At 44.0% G+C, this 17,347-nt stretch overlaps 1 protein-coding gene across 5 annotated transcripts in view; it reads left to right on the top strand.

The window, feature by feature from the left end:
• Positions 1-17,347, top strand: part of c29h19orf47 (chromosome 29 C19orf47 homolog) — a 41,168-nt gene that overhangs the window by 2,245 nt on the left and 21,576 nt on the right. For 4 of the 5 annotated variants that reach the window (XM_072549499.1, XM_072549498.1, XM_072549496.1 and 1 more), the window contains exons 1-2: positions 427-494; positions 16,566-16,653. In XM_072549499.1, coding sequence (XP_072405600.1) covers positions 476-494; positions 16,566-16,653 — 107 coding nt within the window. In that variant the 5' untranslated portion in view covers positions 427-475. Of the gene's footprint in view, positions 1-426; positions 495-16,565; positions 16,654-17,347 lie in introns of those variants that run through there. The other variant, XM_072549497.1, reaches the window with a different exon arrangement.

The following is a 17,347-nucleotide window of genomic DNA, read 5'->3' as shown; positions in this document are numbered from 1 at the left end:
AGTAGGGTTTGGCCTGGTTGCTAAGGGACTGGTTAATGGGGCCTGGCCTGGTTAATAAAGGACTGGTCAGTGGTGCCTGGCCTGGTTAATAAAGGACTGGTCAGTGGTGCCTGGTCTGGTTGCTAAGGGGCTGGTTAGTGGGGCCTGGCCTGGTTAATAAAGGACTGGTCAATGGTGCCTGGTCTGGTTGCTAAGGGGCTGGTTAGTGGGGCCTGGCCTGGTTACTAAAGGACTGGTCAGTGGTGCCTGGTCTGGTTGCTAAGGGACTGTCAGTGCAGTCTGGCCTTGTCTGGATGCTAAGGAACTGGTCAGTAGAGCCTGGTCTGGTTGCGAAGTGACTGGTCAGGGGGGGCCTGGTCTGGTTGCTAAGGGCATTGTCAGTGGGGCCTGGTCTGGTTGCTAAGGGACTGGTTGCGAGGATTTCCTGTCGGGCGCCCGGAGATGACGTCTGGCGCTCCGCGGAGCCGCTGCTAAGATGGTGTCGGTGACTCTCGGTGAGTTGGTGAAAAGCGGCCGGATCCGGGGATGGGATCCGGGGATGGGATGCCGGGGCTTCGGAGGGGGAGGGGGGGTCGGCTCATCGAGGCTGCGGTGGGGAAATCGGGCTGAAATCCGGAGCCGCAGTGTTCAGGGCTCGGCGCTGAGTCGGAGCCGGAGCCGGCTCTGGCCCCTCAATATTCACATCCCCGCCGTCTCCCAACTCACCGCCCCCGCCCCCGGGAGCCTGAGACACCCCGACGGGTTGTCAGAGAGAGAGAGAGGAAGGGAGAGACTTCCAGCAAATCTGAACCTTTCCTGAGTTTAATTCCCAAAGCAGCTGTTCCTCTGACAAATTCTATTTCTGGCCTGTGAGTCAGAGGGGAGTTTGCCAACTCCGCACCATTTTGAACACAAGAAGGTCCAGGCTGACCTTTCTTTTCCTGTACTGTACTGAGGGATTGCTGCACGGTCAGAGGTGCCGTCCTTTGGATGAGACTTTAAGGTGACACCTGACCATACTCTCTCACCACTAAAGGAGGCCCTATGGCCTATTTTGACTGAGTTGGTTGACAAACATCTGACAAAACTCATTCCATTATCCAGTTCTTGGTCTTGGACAACCTGAGTGTATATCTAAACACTGCTTAAATGTCGCAAGAGTTTTTTTCTTAATTCACTCATGGGATCTGGATGTCCTTGGAGGGGCCAGCATTTGATCTATTGATTTATTGTTGTTATATGTACTGCGATACAGTGAAAAGTGTTATTTTACATGCTATTCACAGATTGTACCATACAAAGTGTATCAGCGTAGTAGAACAGATTGCAGATTAGTGTTACAATAGCAAAGAAGGTGTAGAGAGAGAGACCAGAATTAACATTTGAGAGGTCTGTCCAAAAGCCTGAAAGCAGTGGGAAAGGGACTGTTCCTGAGTCTATTTGTATGTGTGATCAAACTTTTATGTCTTCTGCCCGATGGAAGAGAGTACAACTGGAGGAGTCTTTTATTGTATTGGTTGCTTATCTGAAGCAGCAAGAAACATAGATGGAGTCAGTGAATGGAAGGCTGGTTTGTGTGATGCATTAAGCTGTGGACATAGCTCTCTGTAGTTTCTTGCAGTCTTCAGAAGAGCAGTTGCCACACCACGCTGTAATGCATCCAGATAGGAAGTTTTCTATGGTGCATCTATAAAAATTGGTAAGAGTCCTTGTAGATATGCTGAATTTCCTTAGCCTCCTGAGGAAGTAAAGACGTTGTGCTTTCATGAATATCGGGTTCTTGTGGTTGGACCAGGACAGATCATCACTCCTAGGAACTTGACACTCGCGACCATCTCCACCTCAGCAGCATTGCTGCTGACAGGGGTGTGCCCTCGACTCCACTTCCTGAAGTCAGTGATCAGCTCCTTCATTTTGCTGATGTTAATCGAGATGTTAAACACTCAATTTCTTCCCTGTATTCTGTCTTGTCATTGTTTGAGGTCCAACCTACAATGGTAGAATCGTCAGCAAACTTGTAAATGAAGCAAAAACAGAACCTGCTGGAGAAGCTCAGCGGGTCTGGCAGCATTATTTGTGTTTGTTTCTGATTTCCAGCATCCATAGTTCTTTCTGTTTTTAATTTGTAAATGGAGTTGGGGCGGAATTTGGCCACACAGTCGTGAGTGTTTAGGGAGTATAGTAGGAGCTGAGTATGCAGCTTTGCAGGGCACCCGTAGTGAGGATTCTTACTGATTGTGGTCTATGGGTGAGCAAGTCATGTGTCCAGTTACAGAGGAGGGAGCTAAGACCCAGGTCTCAGAATTTAGACATAATTTTGTTTGGAATTAATGATTTTGAAGGCAGAGCTGTGGTCAATAAATAGGAGTCTGATTAGATATCTGTCATCCAGATATTCCAAGGATTGAGTGTAGCATCAGGAAGATGGTGGCTGCTGTGCATCTGTTGCGTTGGTTGGTGAATTGCAAAGGGTCAAGGTGATTTGGGAGGTTGGAGTTGATGTGAGCCATGACTAACCTCTCGAAGCACTTCATAATTATGGGGGTCAGAGACATCTACCAGTAATCTTTGAGGCATGCTTCATGATTTTTCTTTGGCTTCAGGATAATGGTGGTCTTCTTGAAGCAAATGGGGAGTTCAGATTGTAGTAAGGACAGGTTAAACATGTCTGTGAATGTGCCCTCCAGTTGGTTCACATAGGATTTCACAGCCAGGTACTCCATTTGGGCCAGTCGCTTTTGTGGGTTCACACTAACCAATCTAACATCTATGATCGTGACCATGGGTACAAGTGCATCTGATGCTGTTAAGATAGGATGACATCATTTCCCTGGCCTTCTGTTCAAAGGAGGTGTAGAATACATTGAGCTCATTTGGTAGGGATGTACAGTTGCCCGTGATTCTATTTAACTTTGCTGTTTGGCCTGTGATGTTGTGTAAGCCTTGCCACAAATGACAGCTGTCCGTGTGGTTGGTTTGGGTCTCTGCTTAGCTTAGTATTGCCTCTTGGCATCTCTAATGGCCTTACAAAGTTTGTACCTGGATTTCCTGTATAGTTCAGGGTTGCCCGACTTGAATGCCTCAGACCTGGGCTGCAGCAGGGAGTGGATCTGCCAGTTCATCCATGGTTTCTACTTGGGAACATTTGGATTAACTTCTTCAGCATGCAATATTCTACATGCTTACACATGAAGTTTATGACAGTAGTGGTATACTTGTTTGGGTTAGCTGCTGAGTTCTTGAATATGGACCAGTCCACTATCTCTAAGCAGTCACATAAAAGACCTTCCATTGCCTCAGACCATCACTCCAGTGACAGTCTCCAGCTCCAACCCTGGACCAGGTCCTAGCTCCCAGCCCTGCTTGGTTTTCACCATCCCCCCAGACCTCTCTCTCACTGAGGACGAACGATCAGTCCTCAGCAAAGGCCTTACCTTCATCCCCCTCTGCTCTTGGATTAATGAATTCAACGCCAGTTGTGACATCGAACATTTCTTCCTCCGCCTCCAGACTTACTTTTTCCACCAAGACACCTGCCCACATTCCGAAAACCTCTTCTCCCCTCTCCACCACACCCCATCCTCCTGGGCACCCCATGCCGGTCTGATACCTGCCCTCGATTTCTTTATTTCCAATAGCTACTGGACATTGACCATCTCAATCTTTCCACCCCCCCTCACCCACTCCAACCTTGCAACATGGAGCTCTCCAAGCCCTCCGCTCCAACCCCAACATCAAACCAGCGTACTTGGTAGTTTGGCACACTGACCTCTACATCCCTGAAGCCAGGTGCCAACATGAAGACACCTCCTCTTATTGCCCCCGTGACCATGACCTCATCTCCCATCATCAAACCACCATCTCCCAGATCGTACACAACCTCATCACTTCAGGGGAGCTCCCACCCACAGCTTCTAACCTCATGGTTTGGGAACCACGCACCGCCCAATTTTACCTCCCACCCAAGATCCACAAGCCTGACTACTCCGGCCAACCCATCGTCTCGATCTGCTCCTGCCCCACTGAGCCCATCTCCACATACCTTGTCGCTGTCCTATACCCCCAGTCCAGGAAATCCCCACATACGCTCGGGACACCAGCTACACTCTCCACCACCTCCAAGACTTTCATTTCCCTGGCCCCCAATGCTTCATCGTCACCATAGACATCCAGTTCCTATACCTCCATCTGCTATGACGAAGGCCTCCAAGTCCTCCATTTCTTCTCCCGACATCCCCACCAGTACCCTTCCACTAACACTAATTTGTTTGGCTGAACTGGTCCTCACCCTCAATAATTTCTCTTTTGATTAGATGAGATTGGATTCCCTACAGTATGGAAACAGATCCTTCAGCCCAGCATGTCCACACCAACCCTCCAAAGAGTAACCCACCCAGACCCATTCCCCTACCCTATATTTACCTCTTTTATACACCTAACACTACGGGCAATTTAGCATAGTCAATTCACCTGACCACATCTGTGGATCGTGGGAGAAAGCCAGAGGAAACCCATGCAGATACAGGGGAATGTGCAAACTCCACACAGACGGTCGCCCAAGGCAGGAATTGAACCTGGGTCCCTGGTGCTGAGAGGCAACAATGCTACCCACTGAGCTACCCCAAATCCTCCCACTTCTTCCATACAAAAAAGGTAGCCATGGGCCCCAGATATGCCTGTCTCTTTGTCAGTTACGTGGAACAGCCCATCTTCCGCAGTTATCCCGGCACCATTCCCCACCTTTTCCTCCTCTACATTGATGGTACATCAGCATCACCTCGTGCTCCCACAAGGAGGTTAAACAGTTCATCAACTTCACCAACACATTCCACCCTGAGTTCACCTGGACCGTCTCAGACTCCTCCCTCCCCTTCCTGGACCTCTCCATCTTCATTAACGGTGACCAACTCAACACTGACATTTTCTACAAATCCACCGACTCCCACAGCTACCAGGAATACACCTCTTCCCACCCTGTCTCCTGTAAAAATGCTATCCCTTATTCCCAATTCTTCCTCCTCTGCCGCAACTGCTCCCAATAGGACCATTTCCACCACAGAACATACTAGATGACTACCTCCTTTAACGACTGCAATTTCCCTTCCCACGTGGTGGTTGATGCCCTCCAGCACACCTCATCCACTTCCCAGACCTCCACTCTCGAACCACAGCCCTCAAACCGCATCAAGGACAGACCCCCCAAACCTCCTGGGAGCCTTCCACATTCATCAGAGTTTTACCTGCACTTCCACACAGGTCATTTACTGTTTTTATTGCTCCCGATGTGGTCTTCTCTACACTGGGGAGACAGGATGCCTACTCGCATACCGCTTCAGAGAACACCTCCAGGACACTCACACCAACCAACTCCACTGCCCCATGGCTGACCACTTCAACTCCTCCTGCCACACCACCAAGGGCATGCCAGGTGCTGGGCCTCCTCCATCACCACTCCCTAACCGATGCCTGGAGGAAGTGCGCCTTATCTTCCAACTCGGAACTCTCCAACCCCATGGCATCAATATGGATTTCACCAGTTTCCTCATTTCCCCTCCCCCATCTTATTCCAGATCCAAACTTCCAACTTGGCACCACCTACATGTCCTGCCCATCTTCCTTCCTACCTATCCGCTCCACCCTCCTCTCCGACCTGTCACCATTACCCCCACTCTGTCTACCTATCAAGCACTCCTGCCCCACCCCCCTTCCCATTTATCTCACCACCCCATCAACTCAGCCTCATTCTTCATGAAGGGCTTTTCCCAAAGCATTGATTCTCCTGCTCGGATGCTGCCTGGTCTGCTGTGTTTTTCTAGCACTGCACTCTCAACTCTGATCTCCAGCACCTGCAGTCCTCATTTTCCCTCAGGCCATCACTGCACCACTTTCTATACTGGGTGCTCATGCTTCAATTTCTGCTTGTAAGCCAGGAGGAAGAGCACAGCATTGTGATCTGAATTTCCAAAATGTGAACAGGGATAGACTATTAGACATCTTTAGTTCAAGGAAGCATTTTCGGACCTCTGGTGAGGCTGGAAACGTGTTGATGGTATTTTGGTAACATATTCTTGAGGTTGGTCTAGTTGTAGTCACCAGCTACGATGCACAAGGCCTCCAAGTAATCTTTCTCAAGACTGCAGTGTTGTATACTTCATCAAGTGCACTCTTCACTTCCGCAAAGGGTGGGATGTAGACTGCAGTCAGGATAGCGGAGGTGAACGCATGCAGTAGCTAGTTGAGACAGCACTTCATTGGAAGGTCTTCTTAGTGTAGGGAGCAGTAACTCACTAGGGTAACCATATCTGAGCACCAGGAGGTATTGATTAGGAGGCAGACCCCCACTGCCTGTTTTGCCCGAGGACGCTGAGTGGTCCATTTGGTGAATTGAGAAACTCTCGGATTGTAAGGCACAGTCAGGTGTAGCAGGAGGAGGCAATGTCTCCATAAACAGAGCACGCAACAGTCTTTCAATTCCCTTTGGAAGGTGAGTCTAGCTTTAGATTCATCCATTTTGTTCTCAATGGCTTGGGTGTTTACCAGGAGTACTCTGTGGAGGGGTACTTCAAAGCCCGAAGTGTCAGTCTCACCTGAAACCCAGTGCATCTCCCACTTTTGCTGGGTAGGTAACTGCTCCTGTCGATCCTGAGGGAAGTCTGCTTCTCCAAGGGGTAAGTGTGCGCTCCCAATGGGGTCCTGGGTACTTGTCATGGCCTTGAATGTTCCGGGGGTTCTTGTGGCCAGTTAGGTTGGACCTCCTCAGTGTCGAATTTATTGCTCATTCCTAGTTGCCCTTGAGAAGGCAATTGGGGGACTGTCTACTTTAACTGCTTTCAGTCCATTTCTAATTCAAACTCTCTTTCAGGTTGTGAATTGCAGACTCTTGCTGCTCTCTGGATGAAAAAGTTCTCACCTTAAAATCTATGCCATTGACCTCTGCACACCAAGACCCCTGTGATCATTATTACTGTCTAGGATCTGCTATTCCTCGTATCCCTTGCATTACTAGTCCTCCATGGTGGATCTCTCACTTTTCCAAGTTGATTTCCATTGGCCCACTATTCTACCTGTCTGACCAGTCTGTTGACAAACTTCTGTAGTTTATTTTTACCTTGTCCTGACTGTTGCCCATCCTACCAATTTTTGTGTCATATGTAGATATTTTGATCATATGCGCTACTTTTGAGTCCATATCATCAATGTACACTGCAAACAGCAAGGACCCCAGCACCCAGCCCTATGCAACTCCACCAGAAACAGCCTCCAGTTACAGAAACATCCCTGTACTATAATACTCTACTTCCTGCCTCTCAGCCAATTTTGGATCCATTTTGCTACTTTGCCTTCTTAGTTTCTTGACCAGTCTGGCCTTAGACGTTAGCAAGGTTTTTGATTATATAGATCATATCAAATGCATCACTGTCATCAACACTCCTGGTTACTTGTCAAAAAAGAAATTTGATCATATTTGCCAAGCGCTGTCTTCCTTTCACAAATCTATGTCAACTTTCCCTGATTAATCCATGCATCTCCAAGTGCAGCTTTATTCTGTCCCTCAGAATTATTTCTGATGCAAAAGTAGGGGGGGTTATGATTCAGTTGGACAGGGCATTAGTGAGACCACATCTGATGTACAATATTAGTCTCTTTATTCAAGGAAGGATGTAAATATGTTGGAAGCAATTTACTGGAGTAATATATAGAATGGGTAGCATTTCTTACAAAAGGTTATACAGGCTAAGTAAATATCAGCTGGAATTTAGAAGACTAGGAGGTGGCTTAATTTAAACATGTAAGACTCTGGGTGGTGTGGAAAGGATGTTTCCACTTGTCGGAGAATCTAGCCATTATTTCAAAATAAAAGACGATCTATGACGAAGGTAAAAATGATATTTATTCCCCACAGAACATTATACACCTTTGAATTTTTTTTTCTGAAAAGATAGTGGTTACAGACTCCTTGACTGTTTTTAAGTCAGAATGAAATGGATTCTTGATGAGTAAGGTCATGAACAGTTATTGGGGATAGGTGGGAATATGGAGTAATCAGATCAGTCATGATCTTAATGAGTAGTGGAGCAGGCAGTAGAAGCCCAGTGCCCAATCTTGCTCCTAATTTGTATGTTTAAATGTATTAGTCGACATGTTTCTTTTTTGTGTAAGATGTCAGCTCAAGACATTTAAATAGAACAAGGAAAGCACTGAATGTTTTTCAGTTAATTGGGTGAAATATTTTCCGTTCTGACAAGTTTTCAGCTTTTTATGAATGTTTCATAACTTATGCATTGAATTTAGTGACCTTGGGAATAGTGAGGAAGTTTTTGTTCCAAGACTTCTGTAATTTGAAGGTCATTTCTGTATTTCTGATTTTTTTTAGGCAAAGGATTTAAGATTATGGAACTAAGGCAGGTATATAGATGGAGTTAAGATAATGAATTGTAGAACAAGTTTGAGGGTGCTGAATGACCTCTTTATATTTCTCTTGTAACAATCCTGTGGCAATATATGAAAAAGGTTAAAGAATTGCAATCTCCATTTGTCAATTGAACACAATGGAAGAGACAGACTTTCTTTAAAGGGCATGGTTGCCTTTGAATCTGATAAAACAAGATGGAGAAGGACTGCAGTTAATGTCCACTACACCTCCAATTTTGGTGTCATCTGCAAATGTGCTAACTATACCATCTTTGTTCACATCCAAATAATTTATATAAATGATATCATGGTTTATCAGGTTTATCAGGTAACCATATAAACCATGGACCCAGCACCGATCCTTGTGGCACACCAGTGGTCACAGGCCTCCAGTCTGAAAAGCCCAACCCTCCTCCACCACCTCCCTCTGTCTTTTACCTTTGAGCCAGCTCTGTATCCAAATGGCTAGTTCTCCCAGTATTCCGTGAGATCTAACCTTGCTAGCCAGTCTCCCGTGAGGAACCTTGTCAAATGCCTTACGGAAGTCCATATAGATCATGTCTACTGCTCTGCCCTCATCAATCCTCTTTGCTACTATTTCAAAGAACTCAATCAAGTTTGTGAGACATGATTTCCCCCACACAAAGCCGTGCTAACTATCCCAATCCTATCAGTCCTTGCCTCATGACAACCCAAGCATACAACAATGTGTCAAAAAGTGTGCCATTGGAAAAGCACAGCAGGTCAGGCAGCATCCAAGGAGCAGGACAGTCAACGTTTTAGGTATAAGGGTTATGCTGCTTGGATGCTACCTGACCTGTGCTTTTCCAGCACCACACATTTGACTCTGATTCTCCAGCATCTGCAGTCCTCACTTTCTCTCATAACAAGAGTGTCCCTTATGATTGAGACTGTACATTTTTGCAGTTTGCATGCAAATGTCTTCAATCTTTCTGAAAGTGGACTAAATTTCATTTGGTTAGCTGCATATTGACATGAATCGGCAAGCTATTTCCACTTGCCAGACATGGATCATGATCTGTTTTCTATCAGTGCAGCTTGTCTGGTTGGTGTTGGCATACTTCCATCTACCAGAGATGATGAACATGCATCAAATCAACTCCATTGGGGAAGGGGCTGCTTTTCATGAGCACGTTTGCTGGTGGCTGAAGAGACCAATCCGTGCGAAGCAGGTTCTACCACATGAAATAGTTATCGGGTGTCGATGTGGGGTTTACTGTTTTGCGTATTAGTGCCTGTTGCAAAACTGATGTTATTGATCACACCCCTCCACCTCCAACGCTCCAGGGAAAACAGCCCCAGCCTATTCAGCCTCTCCCTGTAGCTCAAATCCTCCAACCCTGGCTTGAGGACCTTCTTGTCACATTTAAGAGCATGCATGAAGCAGAGCTTTGGTCATATGTCTCCTGCTACCATGTGTTACTGAAAATCATAAGACCATAAGAAGTAGAAACTGGAGAAGGCTGTTTGGCCTCTCAGGTCTGCTGTGCTATTCAGTAGGATCATGGCTGATTGAACATTCCTCATGTCCACTTCCCTGTCATTTCACAATAACCCTTATACCCCTCCTGATAAGAATATATCTCAGCTTTAAATATACATAGGGTCCTGTCCCTAGAGCTGTCTGTGGCAAAGTGTTCTAAAGATTTCAATCCTCAGAAGAAATTCCTCAACATGCTCATGAAAATCAATCATCTTCCATCCTTCCTCTGTGTGAACCTGTAAAATTGCTTCTGATTGATGTATCCAACAAAGTTGGGAGTTTCCCTTTGAGAGGATTGCCATTTTTGTAATTTTGTCTGTCCATGAGATGATCAGAATATGTCACAAATTGTGCAGGTATTAGTTGAATTTGCTTTCATGTTAGCTGTGTAATATATGAAATATCACATGCTTAGCAGGTTACCTTGTTCAACTTAAAACTGATTTTCTATTTTCTCCCTACAGTTCAGTTGCAATCCTTTGTTACCTGACTCTACAGTGGTTTGTTTCAGACAGCTTATGTGTCTGCTTTGTTTTCTGGCTGCTCCCATCCAGGAAGTATATCAAAATCCTTCCAAAACAATCTAAATGCTGAATGATGAAGACAACACCAAACTGACTCATTAACACACAAACACCATCTCCAAACTTTGACATTTTTTTAGCTTGTAGGAATGCATGAGATCTTGCAACACAACATTTTAAAAAATGGATAAATCCCAGGGGCGAGATGGATTTTTCCTAAGATTCTTTGGGAAGCCAGCGATGAGATTGCTGATCTTTATGTCGTCATTATGTATAGGAATAGTGCCAGAAGACTGGAGGATAGCAAATGTTGTTCCCTTGTTCAAGAAGGCAAGTTGAGATAACCCTGGTTATTATGGACCAGTGAGCCTTACTTTGGTTATGAGTAAAGTGTTGGAAAAAGATAGGAACAAGTTGATTTGGTATAGTCAGCATAGTTTTGCGAAGGATAGGTCGTGCCTCACAAACCTTAGTGAGTTGTTGAGAAAGTGGCCAAACAAATGGATGAGGGTAAAGCGGTTGATGTGGTGTATGTGGATTTCAGGAAGGTATTTGATAAGGTTCCCTATGATAGGCTACTGCACAAAATATGGAGGCATGGGATTGAGGGTGATTTAGCGGTTTGGATCAGAAATTGGCTAGCTGAAAGATGACAGAGGGTGGTGGTTGTTGGGGAATGTTCATCCTGGAGTTCAGTTACTAATGGTGAACTGCAAGGGTCTGGTTTGGGTCCACTATTGTTTGTCATTTTTATATAACCGACCTGGATGAAGGCATAGAAGGATGCGTTAGTAAATTTGCAGATGACATGAAGGTCAGTACAGTTGTGGATAGTACTGAAGGGTGTTGTAGGTTACAGAGGGACATAGATAAGCTGCACAGATGGGCTGACAGGGGGCAGATGAGTGTGAGGTGATTCACTTTGGACAGAGTAACATAAATGCAGAGTACTGGGTGAATGGTAAGATTCTTGGTAGTATAGATGAGCAGAGAGATCTCAGTGTCCATTTACATAGATCCCTCAAAGTTGGCATTCATATTTATAGGGTTGTTAAGAAGGCAAACAGTGTATTAGCTTTTATTAGTTGAGGGGATTGAGTTTCAGAGCCACGAGGTCATGCTGGAGCTGTACAAAACTCTGGTGCAGCCGCACTTGAGTATTGTGTGCAGTTCTAGTCACTGCATTATAGGAAGGATGTGGAAGCTTTGGAAAGGGTTCAGAGGAGATTTACTAGGATGTTGCCTGGTATGGAAGGAAAGTCTTACAAGGAAAGGTTGAGGGACTTGAGGCTGTTTTCATTAGACCGAAGAAGGTTGAGAGGTGACTTAATTGAGACAGGTAAGATTATGAGAGATTTAGATCGGGTGGACAGTGAGAGCCTTATTCTGAGGATGGTGATGGCTAGCATGAGGGGGCATAGCTTCAAATTGAGGGGTGATAGTTATAGGACAGATGCCAGAGATAGTTTCTTTACCCAGAGAGTAGCCGGGGTGTGGAATGCACTGCCTGCAACAGTTGTAGACTTGCCAACTTTATGGACATTTATGTGATCATTGGATAGACATATGGAAGAGAATAGAATAGTGTAGGGGATAGATGGGCTTCAGATTGGTTTCTCAGGGCAGCACAACATTGAGGGCTAAAGGGCCTGTACTACGCTGTTATGTTCTATGTTAAAGCTTTATTTTTAAAAATTGAGCGAAGAAATGAATTGCATTTACCCATTGTAAACCTTTAAATGTTATGAATCAAAAAATAATAGTGCTTGTACTGCACAGTTGTAATTCGTATTGCTGTGGCATATGAGGCAGTGGGTTTCATTGCTGATAAAAGAGATGTGTTGCTGAAGCTTTTTTGTCTTGCACTCTTCACAGCAAATGTAACACTGACAGGTTTCAAACAGTCACAGCAGTTTGTACTCCAGGAGCTGATCAATTGGCAGACTGACTTGATTGGCCAAAGCATTGCTGTGGAGAAAGTTAGGAGGAAACTATTGGCTCCCAACTTGCCATCTAATTTTTTTTAAAAAGACCCAGGTCAATTTTACAAGGCATCATGAGCATGTTAAATTTAAATTTCATGTCTGATGTAACCAGCAGTCATAAAAGTTAATTCCTATCTTCCCAGAACTAGTTTAAAGTAAATATGTCTACTGATCTAACAACAGGCATTGGTTCTTTATGGAGAGATTGTTAGTGTGTTGTCAACATTTATCACACTGACACAATAAATGTGCACAATAGAAGCTTAACAATGTTTCGCATAAACATGCTCAGGGCACTCTTGTGGCACAGTGGTTATGTACCTACCTCTGGATCTGGAGGCCCGGGTTCAAAGCCCACCTACTCCAGAGGTATATAATAACATCTCTGAACAGATTGATTAGAAACATAGGTTATACTTAAATGCCATTCCGCCAACCTGGATTTGTACTCAGTAAATAACATGAAGGGAAGTTGATCTTGTTTAAACATAATATTTACAGCTTCAGTGACCTCTTCTAGAGCACAAAGTGGAGGTAGCAGAAAGAGGGATCGACCTAGGCGCGGTTGGATGACACATTTCATTGACAAGCTACAATGAAAGTATGTATAAATGCAAGACAGATAAGGATGACACATCATGACAGCAGGTCTCCTTGTACGAACATCTAAAAATAGAGTCAGAGAACGTTTACAGTACAGAAATGGGTCACTTGTCTCAACCCGATTCAGTGCTAGTGTTAGTACCTTACCTTTGTGCTTTAAGCCAGTTCTGCTGTCTGCACATTGAGATACTGGTTTGAATTAATTCTGAGTTATGAGAATCTGTACATGCACTATTCCTGAAGATGCTTGTTCCTTATCTCTAAGTAAGGTGCACCAATTTCTTATGTATTATTACAATCCTTTATTTAGGTTAACAAGTACAGCTGTCTATTGTAGTGTCTGAGACTTCACTTTTTGCATGCTCATTCTAGACTGCTATCTTTGCTTATTACTGTCAGAGTCATTTGATCATGAATCTCATTATACAACAGTGAACCTCCTTCCATCCCAACTTCTTCACCATACTCTATTTATTTTACCCTGATGGGCGTGAATAGCTTGTCCTTAAATTCATATTGACTGAGAGAAAATGAGGATTACCTGTCAATCTTCCTTGACACCTATCCATGCCACCCTCCCCTCTGACCTATCACCTTCCCAGCTGCCTATCCCCCCCCCCCCCATTTATCTCCACATACATGCATGTTCCTGATGAAGGGCTTATGCCCGAAACACCGACTCTCCTGCTCCTCGGATGCTGCCCGACCAGCTTTTCCAGCACCACACTTTTTGACCTAAATTTACATGGTATTCCCCTCGATGCATCAATTTGGATTGTCATTCCACACTGTGACTGCATGGTGGAATCTATTTCTTCTGAAGTCCTTATTGGATTTATTAGTGATTATCTTATATTCATAACTGTCAGTTTTGGACTTTCCCTCAAGAGGCAATGTCTTCTCTATGTCCGACTGACAGCAAAATTATTTCAAAACCTTTATCAGGCTAACTCTTAATTTTCTCTTGGAATTGTCTCAAATGTTGTCTTTCCTCCTGCCCCAACTGGTCTATTATTGTGATATTAGTTTTGTGTAAATCTAAGTTTTAAAATTCATCCATAGGTTGTTGAAATCATCGGAAAGGCTAGTCTTTATTGTCAATGCCTAATAGTCCTGGAGAATGTGGTTATGAGGCCTCAGCTTAAATTGCCACAGTCCAAGCAATACAAATGCTCTCACTGTGCTGTTACCCAGATTTTTGACCCAGTAGTGCTTAAGGGCAGACAGTAAATGTCTTTGCTGAATGGTGTTGTGCCACAGAACTGATAGTGTTATCACACACCTGCTGCTGTTGTTCTTCTTGACAATAGAGGTCATGGGCTTGGATAGGACTGTTAGAAGAGCCTTGGCAATTTGTTGCAGTCTATCTTGTAGATAGTACAGACTGAATGAAGGGAGGAGTGACTGTTTAAGCTGATAGATGGTTTAAGGATATTTTCAAAATCTACTGATTTTTAGTGATATGTTAATGATGTTGAAAAAGGATCTATTTTGAATGTGAAAGCTGTATTTTTTTTTAGTCTGCTCTTGCAGTTCTGTGTAGACTACTGTGTAGCACTATTTTGTCTCATCACTTGTCTTTGAGACCCGACTGTTCCTTTGACCTTCATCTACTAAATATCTGAGATTAAGCATAGATTACTTCACAGCAGAATTGCAACTGTTGTTAAAATTGAAAAACTGTCGTTTTGAAAGCATGCAGAAAAATGGATGTTTGCCCTGACATTAGATTGTTGTGCGCTGTATAAATTTTTTCTTGTCTTATGACCTGCTGCAAAACGGTTTCCCTTTTAAACCTTTTGGTTCATTACAACAATTACTTTTTCACTGTTATCTTGCAAAGGATTCTTGCTAGAGGTAGCTGCATGTCCTGGCTTTGATTGACAATGATATTCCTTTTAAGGAATTGGCAAAGGTTTCACTCCTCACTGTCCTAACTTGTTTGGCAGGCAAGACCTGAAGCCAACTTTCTGGCAAACGTTTTGTTTGCAGGGATATGGACCAAGCACAGGCAGATGGGGCTAGTTTAGTTTGGGATTATAGTCAGCATGGACTGCTTGAACCAAAGGGTCTGTTTCCATGCAGTATGACTCTGTGGTCCAGGGTTAGTGCACTGCCACTGTACCATGAGCCCTTTTCTGCCTTTCAAGGTTCTAAATGCACAAACATTGGCAGTCAGCTTCATCACCCATAACTATAGCCATTTGAGGTTTGTAAGTACTGTACTATATCTCTGTGTCATCATTTGACTGAAATGGATTACTCATCCCTCCCCAGTGATGATGGACTGCTCATTTGCTTTGTGAATTGTCAGTATGTGGTGACTGGACACAGTCAGCGGTAAATCCATTGCCATTCTGAATCTCTCTTCAACCCTGCGCTAGCTAGGTCGAACTTCAAATGAATAAATAGTTTATCAGGTCCTACACTCCTTCCTTATTTTATACAGGTGACCCCCTAAGAAGCACTGATTTCAACAACTTGCATTTATATAGTACTTTTAATGAAACCAAATATCTTGAGGTGCTTCATGGAAGTATTATCAGACAAATTTAGTGCTGAGCCATAATTTAGATTACTTACAGTGAGGAAACAGGCCCTTCTGCCCAACCAGTCCACACCAACCCTCCGAAGAGTAACCCACCCAGACCCATTTCCCTCTGACTAATACACCTAACACTATGGGCAATTTAGCACGGCTAGTTCCCCTGACTGGCACATCTTTGGATTGTGGGAGGAAACCAGAGCACCCGGAGGAAACCCGCGCAGGTACGGGGAGAATGTGCAAACTCCTTATATCTTAAGATGCTATAATGTTAAATCTTAAAATTGGAAGCAATACAATGAAGGACCACTAGATTGATTGCTGGGATGAGAGGTTAGTGCTATGAGAGGCTGAGTAAACAGGATTTGTACTGTCTGTGTTTAGAAGAATGAGATGATCTGATTGCAAATACAACATTCTGGGAGGTTGTTTCTACTAACTAGGGAATTTAAAACATAGGCACCATGTCACAATGAATGGGTGATTGTTTGGAGCTAAGATGGGAAAATTCTTTACTCAAAGGATAATGAGCTTTGGAATCCTGTACCCTAGAGGATCATAGATGCTCAGTTTTGAATATGTTAAGCTGATAGACAGATCAATGGATATAGGGAGTTGGCAAATGGGTGAAGTTGAAACCCATCAGCCATGATCAAATTGGAAGTTGGAGCAATCTCAAGGGACTAGATATGTTCTTTCTGCTCCTGTCTCTTGTGTTTCTATGTTGTATGTTTCTCGCGCTTGCCTGGAAGCAGTGTGCTGTAACAAAACCGTTCAGTGATCAAACCATCTGACATGGAAGGCGTGTCAATGAAATGTTTCAAGTCATTCATTTCCTGAATAGTAAGAATATAATTTATGATCATGATTTCTCCCCAAGCAATCTAAAGAATTTTCTACCACATCAAGGTTTAATTTAACATTGCCAGTTAGAATGGCAGCTGCCCTGCTTTGTAAAGAGAAGTGGTGTATGTTGACAAGCTTCTGAGACTCCATTTCTTTCAATTCTGCAGCTACGTCAGAGTGGATCCAGTTTTTCAAAGATGCTGGAATTCCACCTGGACCAGCCGTCAACTATGCTGTTAGCTTTGTGGACAACAGGTAGGTTTCCTAATCGTTGTAAAATTAGCGGGAACGAATTTGAGGCTATCTTGGAAAATTTCTCCATTAACATTTAGATATTCAAACTTAGTGGTTTTGATTTTTTTAATGTCTCCATCAAATTGTTCACATGCTGTTCAGATATTCAGTTGGGAAGTATTTGGGATGCTGGGTAAACTTTCTTCCTCTCTTTAGGAACCTTTCTTAATCCACTTGCCTGCTCATATGACCACCTTAATATATTAGGGATGGTGGTATTCACTGTGGATGAATACACTGGGCACAGGTGGCAACTGAGCACGTGCCTCTTCAATCCACCCATGACAGCCTTGTAAAAGAAAAACACTGCGCTGGGCCGTGTGAAGGGAGCCCCTCTTACAGCAAGATCAAAATGGGAGCAAGAGCATTTGTTTCAATGCAGAGGTGGAAAGGAAAAGCATATTGCAAATTATTACTCTATACTTCGTGAAGTTTGACGATGATTTTAAGTACATTTGTGAGAAAACAGGTTAAAGTCTGGTGCAGTCTATATGCAACATCTGAGGAGTACTGAGCATACAAATTTCTGGTGCTAAATATGTGGTAATGTACAGGCACAGGGTATGATTGAAGCATTTAAGAGTTACGGATAATTGCTTTCACCTCATAAGCATCAGTTCCCATAATTGCCTTCTTCATAAAGCTAAATTTAGCT

This window comes from Chiloscyllium punctatum, chromosome 29 (genome assembly GCF_047496795.1).
Source record: "Chiloscyllium punctatum isolate Juve2018m chromosome 29, sChiPun1.3, whole genome shotgun sequence".
Lineage (NCBI taxonomy): Eukaryota > Metazoa > Chordata > Chondrichthyes > Orectolobiformes > Hemiscylliidae > Chiloscyllium > Chiloscyllium punctatum.
Note: the sequence above shows the minus strand (reverse complement) of the source record. Positions and strands in the feature narration are given on the sequence as shown.